This window comes from Triticum urartu, chromosome 7A (assembly GCF_056163025.1).
Source record: "Triticum urartu cultivar PI428250 chromosome 7A, HENAU_Tu73, whole genome shotgun sequence".
Taxonomy (NCBI): Eukaryota; Viridiplantae; Streptophyta; class Magnoliopsida; order Poales; family Poaceae; genus Triticum; species Triticum urartu.
Genome location: NC_141879.1, coordinates 258,337,951 through 258,358,070, shown reverse-complemented (window position 1 = coordinate 258,358,070; position 20,120 = coordinate 258,337,951). Strand labels below are relative to the sequence as shown.

At 48.2% G+C, this 20,120-nt stretch overlaps 2 protein-coding genes and 1 pseudogene across 3 annotated transcripts; 2 read left to right on the top strand and 1 right to left on the bottom strand.

Moving 5' to 3' along the window:
* The window catches only part of LOC125518723 (uncharacterized), a 64,055-nt pseudogene extending 59,974 nt beyond the window's left edge, over positions 1 to 4,081 (top strand).
* A 1,154-nt stretch (positions 4,082 to 5,235) lies between these two features.
* On the top strand, positions 5,236 to 9,248 carry LOC125518657 (oxysterol-binding protein-related protein 4C). 2 transcript variants are annotated; one of them, XM_048683479.2, is made up of 6 exons: positions 5,236 to 5,516; positions 6,787 to 6,972; positions 7,771 to 8,016; positions 8,138 to 8,234; positions 8,342 to 8,742; positions 8,934 to 9,248. In XM_048683479.2, exons 1-6 carry the CDS (start codon positions 5,514 to 5,516, stop codon positions 9,189 to 9,191), a joined length of 1,191 nt encoding a protein of 396 aa, XP_048539436.1. In that variant the 5' UTR covers positions 5,236 to 5,513; the 3' UTR covers positions 9,192 to 9,248. The 2 variants fall into 2 exon arrangements, with proteins under 2 accessions (XP_048539436.1, XP_048539434.1); XM_048683477.2 differs by lacking the exon at positions 5,236 to 5,516 and adding an exon at positions 5,894 to 6,701.
* A 138-nt stretch (positions 9,249 to 9,386) lies between these two features.
* On the bottom strand, positions 9,387 to 13,685 carry LOC125518658 (thaumatin-like protein 1b). The gene is made up of 4 exons (XM_048683481.2): positions 11,692 to 13,685; positions 11,003 to 11,577; positions 10,650 to 10,911; positions 9,387 to 10,427 (listed from the first exon to the last, which is right to left on the bottom strand). The coding sequence occupies exons 2-4, from the start codon at positions 11,529 to 11,531 to the stop codon at positions 10,019 to 10,021; spliced, it is 1,200 nt and encodes a 399-aa protein (XP_048539438.1). The 5' UTR covers positions 11,532 to 11,577; positions 11,692 to 13,685; the 3' UTR covers positions 9,387 to 10,018.
* Between the last annotated feature and the right edge of the window lie 6,435 nt (positions 13,686 to 20,120).

Genomic DNA, 20,120 nt, shown 5'->3' with positions numbered 1-20,120 from the left:
TCATTTAACCTCCGTCTTTCCTTTCTCTCCTCCGTGGTCTCACGGTAGTACTTCTTCCACGTGGCGCCGTCTCCGACACCGTGCACGCGTCCATACGACGGTCGAGTATCCACCGGTTGTTGTTTCAATATGTTCAACGCCCGGTTGAATGGAATGTCCCACTTGGGCCTCGCCAATGCCTCAGACGGCGAGTCGCTTTCGGCCGCAATCCTGTGCTGCTCTCTATGCAAAAGGCACAACGATCGTTTACAAATATGACTAACGTGTGCAGTCGAATTGATCAGAAACTAAAATTACTAGCAGTCTCATGAACTCCGTAATGACCGGTGTTGTCTCGTAAACCTTTTTCACTGGGTCCCAACGGTGCCGTGCCCTGAGGACGTCACGCTCCTGCGGGACGGTGAACTCCGCCAAGGGGTCTGGGATGCCCAGACTCGCGGCTTCCGCGTCCTCCTTGGCCCATTTGGACCTCTTTCCGCCGTAACCACGGCTTCCGAGGTGGTGGCTCCCAATGTTCCTCTCTTGAAGCCCCTTCATGTACTTAGACTTTTTTTGGCATCTTCGGCCTCGCAAGCCTCCTTGAATATTTGAAACTGCTCTTCCGTGATTGTCGGATTATCCTTTACAATCTCGGAGTAGGGTTCCTTCTTGCCGATGATCCTTGCTTTCACTCGATTTTTCCAGGCGGCCAACGCGTCGCTAAACTTGGTCATGGCGTGTTTGTTTATCTTCTTCATTGCCGGGTCCTCATCTGGATCTTTATAATCCTTCTCATTCCGGCCCGGGAACAAGAATATCTGGTGAAACTTCTTTAGGAGGGAGCTCCTCATATTTTCTATCTTTTGTAGTTTCTCATCGTTGATGGTGGCGGTTGTCCGTACGATGCAGCCTATTTGATTGTCGTAGCATCGACGCGCTTCCTCGGGCGCCGTTGGCTCAAAATTGCCGTCGTCCACCTCCGTGACCACCACTCTAGTAGTCCTGAGTTTGTTAGGAACCCGTTGCCTCTTTGCTTTCGGTTCTACACCGGCTCCGCTCCCCGAGGCGGCGCCGATCTCAGTCTCAGCGCCGGTCTCGACGCCGGTCTGAGTCTGAGCGCCGGTCTCAGTCTCAGCACCGGTCTGCGTGTCGGTCTTAGTCCCCGATGCCACCGGTGGGCCCAGCAATAACATCGGTTGATCATTGGTAAGGCTAAAAAATTCGGCTGCTGCCCGGTAGGCGTCGTCGCAATCACCAGAACCCTGTCCTTCATCGTTGCTAGCCATGTTTCTTATGATTAAATCTAGTCAATTAATTCTAGACCTAATAAAATGAATAATGACATAAAAAAGGCCTATTGTTTTGTAGGAATGTTGACTCCTTCCTGGTGCGGCAAATCACGGGCACTCGATATGTCCTAGTTTGTAGCACAAGTCATGCCGAAATTCGCGGAAAATTTCGGCATGAGCTTTGCCAAAAAGTGGACAAATCGAGAACCTGAAATTTGCCAGAAAAGAAATGAATCAACATTCCGGCAAAACATAGGCCACTAAGCATCATTCCCTGCAAACAGTGTCCAAATATACACGAGCAACCACATGTGCAAACAGTGTAGAAGAAAATTCATTTAACTACTAATAGAACAAAATTCAGTTAACTTTAGTGCTCTATAATGATGAAAGGAAAAAAATTCAGTTAACTACTAATTTCATTCATTTAGGTTATTCATTTTACATCACCTAATTAACCTACTGTACCAATACTACTAGCAGCACTACTAACCTAATTAACCTAGCAAAACTCTAGTGCCCTAACTGAAAAACATCTAATTAACATCTAATTTTTTCTCTAAAATACAGAGAAAGATGAGTGAGGGGAGGGGTGGGGGACTTACAGAGAGGGGAGAGACGGTGGCGGGGAGGTGCTCGGTGACGGAGGCAGGGGCGGAGAGGGCGGGTTCGGGCATGGGCAAGGGCGGTCCTGGGCGGGCTCGGGCGGCGGTGAGGTGGAGGGCGCCGACGGTGACGTGGAGGGCGGCCTTGGGAGGCGGCTGTGAGGCTGAGGGCGGCCTCGGGCGGCGGTGGTGAGGCTGAGGGCGGCCTCGGGCGGCGGCGGTGAGGCTGAGGGCGGCCTCGGGCGGCGGCGGTGAGGCTGAGGGCGGCCTCGGGCGGCGGCGGTGAGGAGACGGCGGCGAGGGCGAGGGACGATTTGGGGAAGAATTGGTGGCCGGGGGGCGGGGTGGGGGGAAACCGCTGTTTAAGTGAAACGTAACGGTAGCGCGTTTTCGGAAACACGCTATAGCTAAGTTAGCTATAGCGCGTTTACTGAAACCCGCTACTGCTATTCCTTTCTCCTTTTTTTTCCTTTTTTTCTTTTATTTTTCTTTACATTTTATTTTTTTCCCTTTCTCCTTTTTCTATTTCTTTCATTTTCATTTACTTTTCTACTTGTTTTTCACTTTATTTTATTTCCGTTAGCAGCGGCGCTTTACACGTAAGCGCGCTGCAGCTAAGGAGATTAGCAGTAGCGCTGGGCCATTATACACGCTACTGCTAGGTTGGGCTAGCCATGTGCGCCCAGTTCAAACGTAGCAGCAGCGCTTTTCGCTAGTACGCGCTACTGCTAAAGTCATAGCAGTAGCGCGGTTTATTTACGCGCGCTGCTACTAAGTAGCAGCAGCGTTTGATTTTGTACAGCGCTACTGGTAAAATTCTGTGTATAGGCTTTTCCCTAGTAGTGGAATGATGTGAAGTCGACGGCCGATTGAACCACGCTCCAGCGCTATGCAATTTGCGAAGGAAGAAACGGGAGGTAAAAGCACCCCAAGTACCATAACTTGCATGGAATGTGATGATTTAGTCCCAAACTTGCAAAATGCAACTCCACCATACCCCAACTTGCACTAGATGTGATGATTTAGTCCCAAGCCTATCACAACTCGACAAGTGACAGCCAGGTGGCTTGACCGGTCTTCGTCCGCACTTTTGCAGGAAACACCCTGCCGTCTTCTTTAATTAACCCGCGGTACTGGATGTTAAGGTGCAGCTAACTGCAGGAAACACCTTGTCGGGCCACAGCTGGCGCCGGCGCCCGCGCCGCAGCGGCACGAGGAGCAACGTGATGATGGTCAGCCCCCTCCCGTTGCTTTCTGGCCCTGTCTCTCTCTATTGCACCAGCTTTTAGCGCTTAACGTTAATCTTTTATTATCTGTGATATGAATCTTGCTGCTAATTTGCTGAGACTCTTATGCTTCATGCAGAGCGGGAGATTGGCACTGTCGCGCCTGAGCCCGTCGTCCAGTACACGCCGCCGACGCCACTGATGCCGTCCCCGCCCTCGGTCAACGGCGCCAATGTCAGTGCCAACACCAGCAGCGTCTGGGCCACGTCGTAGAGCCTCCTCGGCAGCATGTTCGCGCCATCTTCCGTGGCCCAGGTGCCGCAGTATCCGGAGCGCGCATTGGCCGCCAAGCCCCGTCGCTGTGCTTCGCGACCGACGCCGTGTCCGCCCAGTTCTCGGGCCCAGCGGCTGACAGGCAGCAACAGCTCCCGGCGCCGTCGGCGCACATGTCCGCCACGACGCTGCTTCAGAAGGCGGCGCGGATGGGCGCCACCTCGTCGAGCTCCTCGTTCCTGCGTGGACTGGGCCTGGACATCTTGTCGTCGTCGCCGGCGTCGACGTCGTCAGGTCAGCATCAACAGCAGCACCACCACCACCAGGAGCCCATGCAAATGCAGTTCCCGGAAGGGTCGCTGCAGCAATGGCCGCCGCGGTTGGAGCCCGAGCCAGCTCCGATGATGTCGGCCTGGCTGGGCCTTGGGTTACCATACGACTCTACCGACGGTCCAATGGGGTTGCCGGAGCTCATGATGGGCCAGCCATCACTGTTCAGTGCCAAGCCGGCCACGCTGGACTTCCTGGGGCTCGGGATGAGCCCCACCGGCGCAACGACGAGCAGGGGCCTCCCCGTGTTCATGCAGCCCATGGGCGCGCGGTCGGCATGGCCCGGACCGGCAGCGGCACAGCGGAGACGTTCGGCTCCGGCCGGGGCGCTCAGGCCAAGCCGTTGGAGAGGAACCCGAGCAGCTCGCCGATCCTGTGAAAGGACTGATGGGCAGTAGTAACACGTAGCACAACAGCTGTAAAATGTTGCTTGTGTCTAATTAGCAGCAGCTAGTCGTCAGTCCTTCACCGTTCTTTTGTTTCTTAGGTTACAATCAAGTACGTAAGTTACTTTGTTTCCTTTAGGCTTCAGCTTAGTAGTACGAACGCCTGCCCTGAAGCAAAGTTTCTTTTCAAGCTCATTCACATATCAGTCCAGTGAGTATGCCCCAGGCTTAGTATTCACAGATCAGTGTGAGCGATGATAAGCATTTCTTTCACAGGATCGGCGAACTGCTTCGACAAAAGTATGCCCCAAGTGATTTTGGGCCTGCATGCATCGTCACCGGATAGGCACAATAGTCTTCCCCAGCTTGCGATGGTTATGAATGCTGCTAACTTGTGTGGGCGCTAGGTGCATGCATGGGTTGGTGACTCATGCTTTAAGTAGGTTATCCCAGTCATCTTGGTCAGGTGTTGCATACTTTTGTGGAAGTAGTAGTAGTTGGGTGCATGACGAGCTCCATCAATGGTTTATGGCTGGCCTCATCTTTCAGATAATTGTGGCATCCTAAATTTCATAGTATTGTGGTGAAAATGCTGACTTAAAAGACAACATCCTAATTTCATAGTATTTCAGTTAACTGCACCTTAACATCTAGTAGTGTGGGTTAATTAGAGAAGACGACTGGGTGTTTCCTGCAAAAGTGCAGACGAAGACCGGTCAAGCCATCTGGCTGCCACTTGTCAAGCTGTGATAGGCTTAAGACTAAATCATCACATCTAGTGCAAGTTGGAGTATGGTAAAGTTATATTTTACAAGTTTGAAACTAAATCATCACATTTCATGCAAATTAGGGTATCTGAGGTGCTTTTACATCAAGAAACAGAGTCCACATCTCAAATTAGGCGGGCAGCCCTGCGCGCTTTACTCGCGATTGCACTGTTCCGGAAAGGCGCAAACGTTTTGGCCCGTGCCGAGAACGGGCAAAGCGTTCACACGCACACGCACACGCCGACGAGACACGGCGAGGCCGACGTCACCGCGCGCGGCCGTCGCCAGCAACGGCTCAGATAGAGGCCCGTACCTGCCTCTGCCTCTGCCTCTGCCTCAGGGAAGGAAGGCGCGGCCGCAGCGGCGAGCACCGCACGCACGCGGCCTCAAAAGAAGGAGAGCGTGTATAAATAGGCGCGCGCGCCACCGAGCCTCCCGCTAAAAAAGAGAGGAAGGAGATCAATCCAGCGATCCGCTTGCTTCTTCCCCGCCCGCCCCTATCGAGGATCCCATTCCAACCCGCCCACGCACCCAGCATACCCAGCTCGAAAACGAGAGGATCGAGGGGTAGCAAATCCGCAACCCGCAGGCCGAGGCCGGGGAGAGGATCGAATCAAGGAGGGCTCGCGTCGGGGATTGGAGCTCACGCGAACCAACCATGGTACGTCCTTTTCTCAATTGGACGTCCTTTCTTTCAGCAAGTTCCGTAATCACCGTCGGACTGCTTCTCCGCCGGCGGCAACGCATGGCCGGGCGGGCGGCGGCGGCGAGAGCGCGAAATTCTCTCGATCGAAGATTGGGGGGCGGCGCTTCGAGCGTCAGGTCGTGTGGCCTGCGCCCACGTCAGGGTAGCGAATATCGCCCATGCTTTTACCCCTGGGCCCTGGCCCCGCCCGCCGTCCTGGCCTTTTTGTCCCGTCGTGCCATTTCCTTCCCCCCCTTCCGCATTCACCTTTTCACCTCTGCGCTTCCACATGTACTTTTACCGGGCGGTAAAGGTGATTATCCGTTTCCCTTTTGAAAAAACAGAAGAGAAAAAGTCAATAGACGCCGGCAAAACCAATACCGCGGGCAATGATCTTTGATAATAACCTCGTGCGTTTGGTCGCGATGTAACAGACGGCTAGAGGAGAGGAGAGGAGAGGAGAGGAGAGCCACCTTTCCTTTTCTTTGCGGCGAAGAAAGAGGAAGAGGCACCCATGAAATGGGGATCCGGCTTGCCTGCTCCCTCGCCATGCTCCCATCCATACTCCCACTCCATCCTACGGCTGTCTTTTCCCCCTCTGATTTTAAGGGGGTGGGGTTGGGCCTTATCTTATTCTAATTAAATCATGTCATCTATGCGGAAACACGTTGGGGGAGCAGGCAAATCTCGTCCACGAAATGGAGTCCCCGTCCCGTTCCGTCTCCTTTTCATAGCCGCGTCGGGGGCGTGCACTCCCATGTAAACGCAACGCCAAGACACACACACACACACATAGCACCAGCTTTCGGCTGGCCGGCCAATAGCAGCGGCAGCATCTTCAGCCGGCACTGACCTTTTCTTTTCTCCACTTTGTTTAGCACCAGTAGTATCTACTATAAAGCACAAACACACACCAAAGCTACTACATATTCGACGGCAGATGGACACATGAGAGGGAGGGGAAACCATCTCCCAGAGCCAGCCTGACAAGTGACAACCACACGGGTTTGATTTCGGTTCCTTCCCTCCCGTTCATCGGTCAACACGATTGGGCCGGACTTTTCTTGGAGCCTCCCCCTCCAAGGAAACGAAACCTGAATGCAACAAGCAAGAGCCTACATGGGGCGACGGCGGCGACGACGAGCGATCCGCCATGTCTCGGTTGCTGCTGCTATTCAGTTAGCACTTGAGCGTCATAATTGGAGCCCACATGTATCTGACTGTGTTTGTAATTGATTGGATGCAGGTTGAATCGGAGGTCGACGCATCGGCGGCAGAGACAGCCACGGCCAGGGCCTCGGCGGCGGTGCTCACCGCGCCGCTGTCGCTGGAAGGGGGCCTCGCGGCGGAGCTCCAGCCGGCCAACCTTGTGCAGCGGGTGCTCAGCCTCTTCGGGAACGTCAGGCCGGGCGCCGATCTCTCGCACTTCCAGGTAAAAACAAAGCAAGCACCACTACTGCTCACTCTCATGTGTGTATTGATCCTACAAAATCAACCATCCAAGGCACATGCATGTGATGTGAGACTCCGATCTCGAGAGCCAAATTTGAATTCACTTGCTAGTTTACTTACTCCAAGATTAGGGGCACTAGGCACTACCCTGAATCCGGCATAATTCAGGGGGCTGGGTACTGTACTATAATAATCACTTAATCAGGGCTGGTTGATTGGAGTAGGTGGGGTTCAGCTAGGCAACAAAAACAAGTTCAACGAATTCGCGCGGATTTGAAACAAACCAAATGGGGCCCCAAAGCTTGGACCTCTACATGATTAAACATGGAAGCTTCTCTTATGGTTTAAGAATTGGAGCGATTGAGTCATGTCACTTTATGTGCCAAGATAAGCTTATTAGGGGTTAGTTAGTGGTGTGGAGATCACTCCTACTAATGATTTGGTTAGTCCTTTTCCAGGGACACTAAATCGTCGGTTAGCTCCCAGATTAAATTCATGAAAGTCTGATGGGTGTACTTCACAATTCTTATGATTTTGTAAGAAAGTTTTCTACAATTTAAATGTGCCACATGTTGTTTTATTATCTTATTCTTTATTCGTTGAACACTACTCTTTTGTATGATTTATTTGAAAATTAATAAAAAAAATACACAGCGGAGTCCTTCTGCTTCCCTAAAAGAAAAGATCTATGTTCACTGTCGCCGCATTACTATTTCACGCAAGGTTTTGAGCACACTACTTCACTGATGAAATGACTGACGAGCCTGATCATTTCCAGCTGCCTGCTACGTTCAACCTGCCAAAATCGCAGCTCCAGTTGTACGGAGAAATAGTCTACTGCGACGGAGACGACTACCTGAGCAGATGCGGCAAAGGCAAGGACAGCCTCGAGCGCTTTACGGCGGTCGTCGCATGGAGCATCTCGACGACGAGGCCGCCCATCTTCGGTTTCGCTCCTTACAACCCGGTCCTCGGAGAGACGCACCATGTCTCCAGAGGGTCACTCCATGTCCTTCTTGAGCAGGCAACCCAACTTGTCAAAAATTACTCATTTTCTGAAAAACACATACTCTTTTTCAACAACGTGAATGATCACATGGCACTACTTTTCAAAAAAAATGGTCATATGACATTAACATTTTCAGGTGTGTCATAAACCCCCGGTCTCTGCACTTCACGCTACCGATGATGGCGGGAACGTGGAGCTTGTCTGGAGTCAACACCCAGTGCCGAAATTTAATGGTAGGCCACCAGATCAACGATTTCCAAGCTTCAGCATAACGTTGCTATTCAAGCAAGGATGCAAACTTATCTAAACTCCTGTACCCCTTTCACTTGCTTCACTGAAGGTGCTAGCATAGAGGCAACGGTGCACGGCAAGAGGCAAGTCAGGCTTCCAAAGTTCAACGAGACATACGAGATGGGCTGTCCAAACCTTCTCATCAGGCTGCTTCCTGGGCCCTCCGTCGAGTGGTCTGGCACCGTCAGGATCGTCTGCAAGGACTCCGGTCTCGAGGCAGAATTGAGCTACCACAGAAGCAACTCCTTCATGGGAATGGGAGGTGACGGGAGGTGCGTTAAGGGCAAGGTGTTCCGTTCATCGAACCCGCAGGACGCCGTCTTCGAGATCGATGGCTACTGGGACAGGACTGTTTCGCTCAAGGATGTCGAGAGTGGGGAGGTCTTGGTTCTCTACGACGCGAACCTCTCCATCGCGAACCTCATCACACCGGAGGTTAAAGACGAAGAGGTGAAATTCTAGCAACTCAGAAGAAAATAGATTGCATTGTCTTGTTTATTCAAAAAAATAAAACATTTCACACTGTCTGTAGTTGTGATCACTGATGGTATGGCATGTCAGTACACTTTCAGTTCAGCATGGCTGAAACTTGCAAAGCAACACAGGGGTAGTATTCATGAATGATGGTGATAATTTGGCAGGGCTTGTCATCTACCGAGTCGGCGGTCGTCTGGAGCGAAGTCAGCGAGGCTATCCTGGCAAAGGACTGGGAGAAGGCTAGCGAGGCGAAGCGGAAAGTCGAGGGTACGGCCAGGAGCCTTGAGAAGGAGAGGAGTGAGAAGGGAGAGGTGTGGATGCCCAAGCACTTCTCATTGTCCCAGGACAAGGATGGGAACTGGGACTGCTGTCCATTAGAGAAATCAGTGCGTCCAGCTCCTATCATTGTACCTTCTTCATGAAACTACATTACATGTAACAATGTTAATTTATATAATAAAGCTGACCATTCTTTTTTACATACTCTTCTTTGGATTGTTGGATTTCCATTGATTCTTCAGAGGATATATCCTTATGATTTCTTTCCCTATAAGAGCCCTTCGGATCATAGAATTGTGGTTGCTGGATTTTGGTCAGGCCAGCTATCCTGTGACCGCTATTCCATAGGAAATACAGTATGACATGAGCTCAAGTCTCATTCAGTCTTTCATATGAGATGTCCAATACATTTTGTCTGTGTCTCTTTCTACTCTCCCCATTTCTCTGAAATTCCTGTGTTATTTTCTAGTCATCCATTCGTATGCATCATTGCAAAATTTCTTGTGCTTCAAGTCATGTACGAATCCATAAGTCATCACATTCCAGTTATGCATTATTTTCTATTTCTCACATTTTCAGTTTTCTGCTATCCAAAGAGTCCCTTAGTTGCTTTTTTTTCTTCTTTTCTTATCCTCAGATTTCTTGGGATGGGAAATTTCTCTCAAGAATTAGATAGGGCTATTCAATTCAAACTACCTTATAATACTACAGAAAAGGAGAAGATTTATCACCCGGCAGTGCTAAAGTTCCTGAAAGCTATCTAGTTACTGAATACAGGAGGGTTTCAAAGGGTTTCAAGTTGCAACTACTGTGAATCTGTCAGAAACTCCTACAAGATCTCTGCTTGGATATGTACTCTGCTTCGAGCCTCTTCTTTCTTCCGCGCCTAAGATCACCCAATCCCTCAAGTATTCGAAAGCTCGAAGGCCAGCTCCACATGAAACACTGGCTGGCCTTTCATGGAGAATGATCATTTAAAGAACACGAGCGCTGCAGGTATCAGAAACCACAGCTGACCGTATCGCGTGCTCGCCGACGACAGGGTCATCCCCGGCTGGTAGGCGCTTCTCACGCCATTGTCGTCGCCCGTCAGGGGCGGCTGGAAGGCACTTCCGACGCCATTGCTGCTAGCCAAGGGTGTCTCGTAGGTGCTTCCGATGCCATTGTTGCCAGTCGGAGGTGTCTGGTAGGCACTTCCAACGCCATTGTTGTCTGTTGGAGGTGGCTGGTAGGCACTTCCAACGCCACTGTTACCTGCAGGGGTTGGCTGGTAGATGCTTCCAGCCCCGCTGTTGCCTGTCGGGGGCGGCACGTAGGTGCTTCCGGCACCATTGTTGTCAGCAGGAGGAGCATTGTTGGCATCAGCAGGCATGTTCAACCTGTGTGAACCATGGGTTATCCATCAAATTTACAGTATTTCAAAGCACACAATTTCAGCTGTACATATCTGTCGAACTTTGGCACGTGTGAGTTACTCAGTTCTTGGTTCGTCAGAAATTCGGAAGCACATTTCAGCCATCACAGTTAATTACTGGCTGCAAATTGCAATACATTTTATTGAAGTGAATGAAAAAGAACTGAAAAAGAGCTTGATTGATTACCCAGCTGGAGGGAGGCAGAAGGCGATGGTGTAGTCGACGGCGTTGCAGGTGAAGAGGCTGCTGCCGTCGTCGTAGGCGTAGCTGTAGGCCCGCGGGCACGCCGACTTGAAGACGGAGGAGTAGGCCGTCGGGCTGCACGTGTCCGGCGTCGCGTAGGCGCCGCTGCAGCAGTACTTGTCCTGCGTGAACGCCTCGCACGCGCTCTGGCATGCCACCGGGCCGCCGCCATTGCCGCCGGCCACCTGCAGCTCCTTGGGACATGCTGCAGTAACATGATTGTCGTTTACGTGTCAGAGCATACAATTCTGCAGAGCTGTTTCATACTCCATTATGCTACAGTATATGCCACGTACAGAGGTTGAGGTCGGCGGCGCAGCCGGTGGCATTGCAGCTGCCCTGCCGCGCGCGCGGGACGGCGACGACGGGCAGGTTGTACCCGTCGACGAGGCTCACGTCATAGAAGTCCTGGTCGGCGGGGCCGCCCTTCCCCAGCGTGATCTCGAAGAGCGTCGCTGGCGGCTTCCCGCCCGTGCCGCCGCACTCCATGTGCCCACCACCGCAGTCGCCGGTCTGGCACGCGACCGCGCCGGCGGCCGCGCCCGAGCCGTCCGTGCTGAAGTTGCACCCCGTGCGCGCCCATATCCGGCCGGACCAACCGGCCGGCGCCGGGATCCGCACGGTCTGCCCCGGGTCGAGCCTGAACCCCGTCGTGGGCAGCTGCGGCGTGCCCGCGCCGGCCATCGTCCCCGGCCAGATGGTGTGGGTGCAGTAGTTGGATATGGTGAAGCTGCAGCTCGCCGTCGAGACGCTGCACCACTGGGCAGCTAGAACCAACAGAACAAGGAGCAGGCATGGCGCGCCGCGATTTCTTGGTGCCTCCATGGTCTTGAGCTCTTCTTGATTTCCTTGTCACTTGTTGCATGCAATCCTGTTCTTCATCAAATATATAATGGTGTGCAGGGTTCAGAAAATGGAGTGAGTTGCTTGGTGAGATTGCTTTAGCATTTCCCATGGATGGGGTGGCCTAAGAGAGAAGAAATACCTTATGTAAGAATCCAAGTGACACGCACAAGTGAAAATGCTGCTAGGAGCCTATAAAAGAACACTCGTAGGCGTGTATGCCTTAATTTCACACAAGGTAACTTCATTTGTCCGTCTAAACCAATCCTCATTTTCCATATAATGATCACCATAACCAAAAGTGCATTGAGTCAGTGTCCTGTACATGTATGTCCCGTGCTCTATCTACCCACTTCCACGAGGCATCAGGCTATGATATGACCATTCCAGTCCACATTGACCAATCTCAAATAAAGTAAATTTTTGAAGGGGACCATTCTCAAATTAGAGCATTCAACTGTCCCATTTCTGGCACAACCTATTAGAGTATGTTCTCTGACATTGCTTTCAGGGGATGTAAACTGCAAACTTGGCTTTGCGGCAGTAAGAGGAAGTACAAGATAGCAAGAAAGACATAACCTTCTCTTAGTACCATTATGTTAGAAAAAACTGGCATTGGATAGAAGATAGAGGATAGAGGCTTCTGCCTACCTTCTTTTTTGTTTTTGTTTTGTACATATTGTAAACTCTTTTCAGTTCATTAATAGAAAATTACCGTAGAACTAGACGGTTGGTGCCTAAAAAAAGGCATCAATTTCTCACATCCATGGTACAGATTCTACTTAGAACAACTAAATCTCTTAGGTAGTATTTAAAGAGATGCCAGGTGCTACCTTCGCAGATCCAGAGAACAAAAATGCCACCTTACCCATCAGTTCAGATAAAGCATAGCTTCCAAGTGGGTATCACAACAAGAATAACCATCCATGCATAACTACTTTATGCTTCAAACAGCCTATGCTGCAGCTTATCAGCATCTGTGTCACAATACAAGTAGTAGCTGTTTGAAAGTGCCAGTTCGTAGTATAACTTTGTAAGGAAAGCATACTTCCGTGAATGCAAAATTCACGATTCACATGCAAACCACGGGTAAATAGCAAAAAACTACGACAATTACGGTTAGGGTTTTAAAAAACTACCTACTTATTCTTTTTCGTCGATACCTATCGTTTTGTTTAGTTTTTCGCAGAAAACACTCGTAATCAATTGGGCTCAAATTGAACCCGATTATGACATGGGTGGACAGCTGTCAGGGCCAAATGTTACATTTGACCGTTAAAATAGACATAGTGTGTGTTGACCGTTCATTAAGTTAGAAGTAGCAACATAGCCACAAAAGGAAATCAAAAATTGCTGCCATTTGCAAATACAAATGTTAATTAGCTGGCACAATGGGTACACTGCTGACTGATGATTAACATGCAAGAAGTTGAAAGAAAACTAACTTGGATGAATCATGGATGGATCTTGTTGGGTAAGGCCACATGGATGATAAGATCGGGTTGCGTTATATCATGTAATATTTATGTACCGACTTCCAATGAGTAACACCTAGCAAGGTCTTTTCCGAATGTCCCCATCAAAATAGGAGACCTTCTTCATCATTATTGAGCCAAACTTGAAAGGTATATTCATGGTTTGTGTGCAATGTGACCTAGTAATGAAGTCTTCGTTGATGGAAAAGCCAAACTTTTGTAGTACAGGTGTTCTTGCAAAGCAAGGATGTACCGCAGAAAATAATACCAAAACATAATTTGCGAGAAATAGTATGTTATCAAAAGGAAAGAAATAGGTGTGCTATTGGAAGGGGCGAAGTATCAAGTGAAAACTCTGATTCGATGAAAATCTGGAAACTTGCGACCCGAGCTGTTGGATCTCTTTAACTGATGGCACAGATGAGAGGTGGGCTCGCTAACCAGCCACTTATGCTACTTTTCAAATAACCCCCTGTCTTGCCCACGGGGTAGGATATTCCTTCCCACAATTTCTTTCTTATCTCGCCTTATCCATGGCTGCTCCCTACCGCGAAGACATGGCGCTGCCGCCGTCCCCCACCGCGATGACCGACGACGGGGCCTCCCCCTACGACGGAGCCGAGCCATTCCCCACCGCGACAACAGACGATGGGGCTGCCCCCACCGCGACGCCCGATGGCGCTGCCATCCCCCACCGCGACGACCTACGACGCTGCCGTCCACCATGGCGCTGCCGCCGGGTGGATGCTACGAAGGTATCAGGCCATAGCCAGCGGGGCTACCAACGCGCCAATGTAGGCGTCCACCTCGCCGAAGCTCCCATGTGAGGAATGGGCTATTACTCCTTCCAACCAAATTTAGCAGATTTGTTGTGCGAGCTTGTGATGTAGAGACGAAAAATCTGAATGCAATTTTGATATTGTGAGGTGTTATCACTCAGCGTGAAAGCATTGTTGATTATCTTTATTTAGTCTGAACGGTGCTCCAATGATGTAATCTGAGAATTTGTACAAGACAAAATTTTCTGAATACAAGCAAGTGTGTGTTGGATGGAAGTTTACACATAAGTCAGTGCAAGGGTGTATGTTGGGCGAGCAGGAGTCACAGCAGCTGACGAAACAACAAACAAGAAAGCTCGATCCAGATGCTTCAGAAGTACAATTGAAGAAGGACAACTTTACCTTGATTCAGTTAGTGCTAGCTGAACCATCAGGTGGAGGGCTATGAGGATGTTGTGGCAATAAGACTATGACGCCATACGAGTACAATTAGTACATGAAGCAGATGCCGCTGTACTATGTTGCTTACTTGTGCAGGGCTAAGAAGAGGTTGAGGCATGGTAGGGGACGGAGGTGCAGCAAGATCTTGGAGAGGCAGCGTCGATGCATCTTCTAAAGGGCGACTCAAAACCAGCAGAGGGGCAGGGATCATGGCCGGCGGAGGGAAATAGTTCAGGACCGGCGGAGGGCTCTTCGTCGCCGGCGGAGGGAGACAGTTTATGGTCGCCGGCATGGCCAGCGTAGGGCAAGTCTCCATCCCGTTGATGAGATTGAAGACGAATCGATCATAGTCGAAACGTCAAGGAGCTGGTGCGTAAAAGAAGGGGTTATTTGTTAATTCGTGTTTAAGTGGCTGGTGGTGGTTCCACCTAAGATCTGTGCCGCTCCTTATTGATCCGATGGCCCATGTGATGAGTTTCCAGATTTTCATCAAATGAGCGTTTTTCACTTGATACTTCGCCATTGGAAGGACATGAATATAAACAAATAGTTTAATTGTTATCCAAAAATGTGTTATGCTTATGCATAAGAGATGATTTATGAACCAAGTATGAGCATTATTTGTCATGCAGATATTATGGCATTGCAAACAAAATGTAGCAACAATTTGTTTGCAAATACGAGCGTGTTTAAAAGAATAGTAGAACGATAATTTTCCTAATATAGCAAGACTTTCCTCTTTGTCATCATGCATGGCACCTTTCATCCAAATGTAGCAATACTATATTTGTAAAGTAACAAGTATTCCTAATTTGTCCAAAAGTAGACCTGTGCAGTTCTTACCAAATCATCAACTATTTGACTCCGCATCAGTTCTGCTACATTCAGATTAGTAGTAAATAGGAAAGATTAGCCCATGTCTTGTTGAAGAACATATTGTGCGATTACAGAAGTCCTATGGTAGGGTGAGATTGAACAGCTCGGTCGTTTGGCCGAGGCCATACAGACCTCTTGTGTCCTGGCACTTTGGGCACTACGAATGAAAACCCTCGAAGCATACTTAAGAGAAATGCATGCATGACGATTGGCGTCAGGGGATTACCAGTGAAAGGTGGGCTACAAACTATAAGAGATTGATGAGGATTTCACTTACCTAGTTCTCCATGAGAAAACCTAATAGGGAAGAGGTGGGTCAACAGCAAGCAATGCTAGCGATAGTCGGTGCCGATAGGATACAACGAGGGGCAGAAGCGAAAGGCAGTGGCGTTTGTCGGCGACTGCAGCCTGCGGCGACAATCGACTACGAGGGGCATCGAGCTGAGGGATCCGGGCGGAGTTGTGAATGAGGAGGTGCGTCTAGCAAGGTGCAGTGCGAGTGAGGAAGAAGGGGAGTGGGGTTTTCCGAAGGTGGTGGGACTTTACGTATGTTGTGGGCCCATATGTCAGCCAACGTATGGCGTGTACTTATAGGACTCAATTGTGTAACATAATTTCACCTTCTTCCTTCTTGCTCCATGGCGGGGTTTTAAAGTTGCACGAACTCCCACACATAAGAGACTCGCCCTTTGGCTGACTCTAGCTGGCCGCTTGTCACCTTTGAAACCACCTCCTTAATTGCGTGTGTGTTGGGCTGGTGGCCTATAAATGGAGCACTTGGTGGAGCACTTAGTCGATCCACCGCCATATGCCTCTCCAATCCACTATTCACTTCTATACCGATGGCACACCCAATTGAACACCCCCCTCATCTTCAATTTTGGGGATGACGATTAGGACGAACAACCAGCGGATGATTCCACTAACTTGTGGGAAAAGATGGACCAAGCCATGGAGGAGGCTGCACAGATGGACCTGGCCATGGAGGAGCTTGACCATATATTAGCAAAGGTGGAGGAGCAGATTTTGGTTCCCGTGCCCGGGGCTGTCAACGAAGAGGGATGGTTGGCCTAGCACGACAACATCGATGAGTATTTCCACGCCATGCATGACAACCACACTACATTACACACATTCTGCCATGGTGTTAGATATGGTCATGTAGTTGACCATGGGCAAGGCCTTGGCGGTGGCCCTGCATTTGGCCTTCGCGGTGGCCATGGTCATGGCGTCTCTTGTGGCCACGGACATGATAGGTCCAAGAGTCGTGTCACCGCAGCCATACCTTTAGTTATAGTTAGTTTGAGCCATTCTATGAATGTGTGTCAACGCGCGATGTTCATCTGATTTTTTTATTTTGTCATGGAAGCTCCATATGTACAAGGGGACTGGTGATAGCGTGAATCTACTATGGTTGTATAAGTTTCTCAGTTCAACACTTTCATCTGACATATTAGTTTGATAGGAGAGACTCGAGTGTCTGAATCTCAGCATTTGTCTCACCCTCAACGACGGTCGACTGATAGCATCCGACACAAGGGTCTGCTCAAACAGACGAGCACGCCATGGCGAGCCGGCGGACTATACACACACTGGGTGCCAGGGCACATGGACGTTGTTGCAATAGGCAGTCACGGCCCCGCCCAACCTCTTTCTTATTTTGACAATTCCAAAATAAATAAGGCTAGTAAGGGAAAAAAGTTAGAGTTCACCACCCAAGCAAAGGGCTTATTTGTGGACAAAGAACCTATCATATAAAACTTTGTTTCATATTGTTTGCTTAACTTATTTGTTGTATTTGGCATATAACTTGCTTAACTTTTTGGTTGTAGTTGGCTTTTGTGTTAAGGGCGCAACAAGTCATCTAATGTTGTTAAAAGTGGGCTTGGAGAGGACTAAACTTTAGGTAGTGTGTATCTGAGTATTTTGGATGGAAATTGTTTTTATGATTATCGCACTCCTATTGAAGTCATTAAGCTTTTGCAAACGATAGTTGATTCTCCTAATGTTATTGAGCAAAACAAAGTATTTATACTATTGAAACTGTTCTAAAAGCTAGAGAAGAAAAACATGAGCAAGAAAGTGTCTATCCTAAGAAAATTAGAGGATGGATGGGAACCAACTATTAAGATCACATTTAATAACTTTGAATGTACTCCCTCCGTTCCGAATTACTTGTCGCAGGTATGGATGTATCTAGATGTATGATACGTCTCCATCGTATCTACTTTTCCAAACACTTTTGCCATTGTTTGGACTCTAACTTGCATGATTTGAATGGAACTAACCCGGACTGACGCTGTTTTCAGTAGAATTACCATGGTGTTATTTATGTGCAGAAACAAAAGTTCTCAGAATGACCTAAAACTTCACGGAACAACTTTTCGGAAATAATAAAAAATCCTTGCAAAAGATGAAGGCCATGGGGCCCACCACCTGTCCATGAGGGTGGGGGGCACGCCCCTACCTCGTGGGCCCCCTGGAGCTCCTTCGACCTCAACTCCAACTCTATATATTTGGTTTCAGAAAGAAAAAAATCAGAGAGAAGAATTCATTGCGTTTTACGATACGGAGCCACCGCCAAGCCCTAAAACCTCTCGGGAGGGCTGATCTGGAGTCCGTTTGGGGCTCCGGAGAGGGGAATCTGTCGCCATCGTCATCATCAACCATCCTCCATCACCAATTTCATGATGCTCACCGTCGTGCGTGAGTAATTCCATCGTAGGCTTGTTGGATGGTGATGGGTTGGATGAGATTTATCATGTAATTGAGTTAGTTTTGTTAGGGTTTGATCCCTAGTATCCACTATGTTCTGAGATTGATGTTGCTATGACTTTGCTATGCTTAATGCTTGTCACCAGGGCCCGAGTGCCATGATTTCAGATCTGAACCTATTATGTTTTCATCAATATATGAGAGTTCTTGATCCTATCTTGCAAGTCTATAGTCACCTATTATGTGTTATGATCCATTAACCCCGAAGTGACAATAATCGGGATACTTACCGGTGATGACCATAGTTTGAGGAGTTCATGTATTCACTATGTGCTAATGCTTTGTTCCGGTACTCTATTAAAAGGAGGCCTTAATATCCCTTAGTTTCCATTAGGACCCCGCTGCCACGGGAGGGTAGGACAAAAGATGTCATGCAAGTTCTTTTCCATAAGCACGTATGACTATATTCGGAATACATGCCTACGTTACATTGATGAACTGGAGCTAGTTCTATGTCACCCTAGGTTATGATTGTTACATGATGAACCGCATCCGGCATAATTCTCCATCACTGATTCATTGCCTACGAGCTTTCCATATACTGTTCTTCGCTTATTTACTTTTCCGTTGCTATTGTTATCATCACTACAAAATACCAAAAACATTACTTTTGCTATCATTGCCTTTTGCTACCGTTACGACTACTATCATATTACTTTGCTACTAAATACTTTGCTGCAGATATTAAGTTTCCAGGTGTGGTTGAATTGACAACTTAGCTGCTAATACTTGAAAATATTCTTTGGCTCCCCTTGTGTCGAATCAATAAATTTGGGTTGAATACCCTACCCTCGAAAACTGTTGCGACCCCCTATACTTGTCGGTTATCAAGACTATTTTCTGGCGTCGTTGCAGGGGAGTATAGCTCTATTCTTTGAGTCACTTGGGATTTATATCTGCTTATCATTATGAAGAACTTGAAAGATCCAAGAACTAAGATTTATCCCTCAACTACGAGAGGAGGTAATGAACTGCCATCTAGCTCTACACTTGGTTCCCCTTCTGTTTTGAGTAAGCTTGCGACACCTAAACCTGCTTCTGCTATTCGTTCTGATATGTCGCATGTTATTGATGATGCCACTTCTGCTATACATGATACTTATGATGAAACTACCTCTATGCTTGATACTACTGTGCCACTTGGTGAATTTCTTGATGAACAACTTGCTAGGGCTAGAGAGAATTAAAATATTGAATCTGATAATATTGATGAAAGTGATGATGAAGACTCACCTGTTATTCCCGAGGGTTATGTTTTTGATAAAGAAACTTCTTTAGCTATTTTAGCCTGCAAAGATAGATATGAGCCCAAGAGGTTATTTGCTAAATGGAAGCAGCAATCTCTTAATGCTAGAATGAAACCTGACCCTGCTTTTGCTACTTCACCTATCTTTGTTACTGATAAGGATTATGAATTCTCTATTGATCTTGATATAATTACTTTGGTTGAATCTGATCCTTTTCATGGCTATGAATCTGAAACTGTTGTGGCACATCTTACTAAATTAAATGATATAGCCACCCTGTTCACTAATGATGGGAGAACTCGTTACTTTTATATCCTTAAAATATTTCCGTTCTCATTAAAGGGTGATGCTAAGATATGGTTTAATTCTCTTGATCCTGGTTGTGTGCGTAGTCCCCAACATATGATTTATTACTTCTCTGCTAAATATTTCCCTACTCATATGAAACAAGCTGCTTCAAGGGATATATTTAATTTTGTGCAAATTGAAGAAGAGAGTCTCCCACAAGCTTGGGGGAGGCTTCTCAAGTTACTTAATGCTTTGCTTGATCATCCTCTTAAGAAAAATGAAATACTTGATATATTTTATAATGGACTAACCGATGCCTCCAGAGATTACCTGGATAGTTGTGCTGGTTCTGTTTTCAGGGAAAGAACACCAGATGAAGCTGAAATTCTATTGAATAATATGTTGACAAATGAAAATAATTGGACACTTCCTGAACCAGCTCCGGAGCCAATTCCTGAGCCTATTCCTAAACCAACTTCGAAGAAGAGGGGTATTCTATTTCTCAGTCCTGAAGATATGCAAGAGGCAAAGAAATCTATGAAAGAAAAAGGTATTAAAGCTCAAGATGTTAAGAATTTACCTCCTATTGAAGAAATACATGGTCTTAATTTACCGCCTGTTGAAGAAACATATGATCTTAATCCTTTACCTATTGAAGAAACTCATGGTCTTGATAACCCGACACAGGTA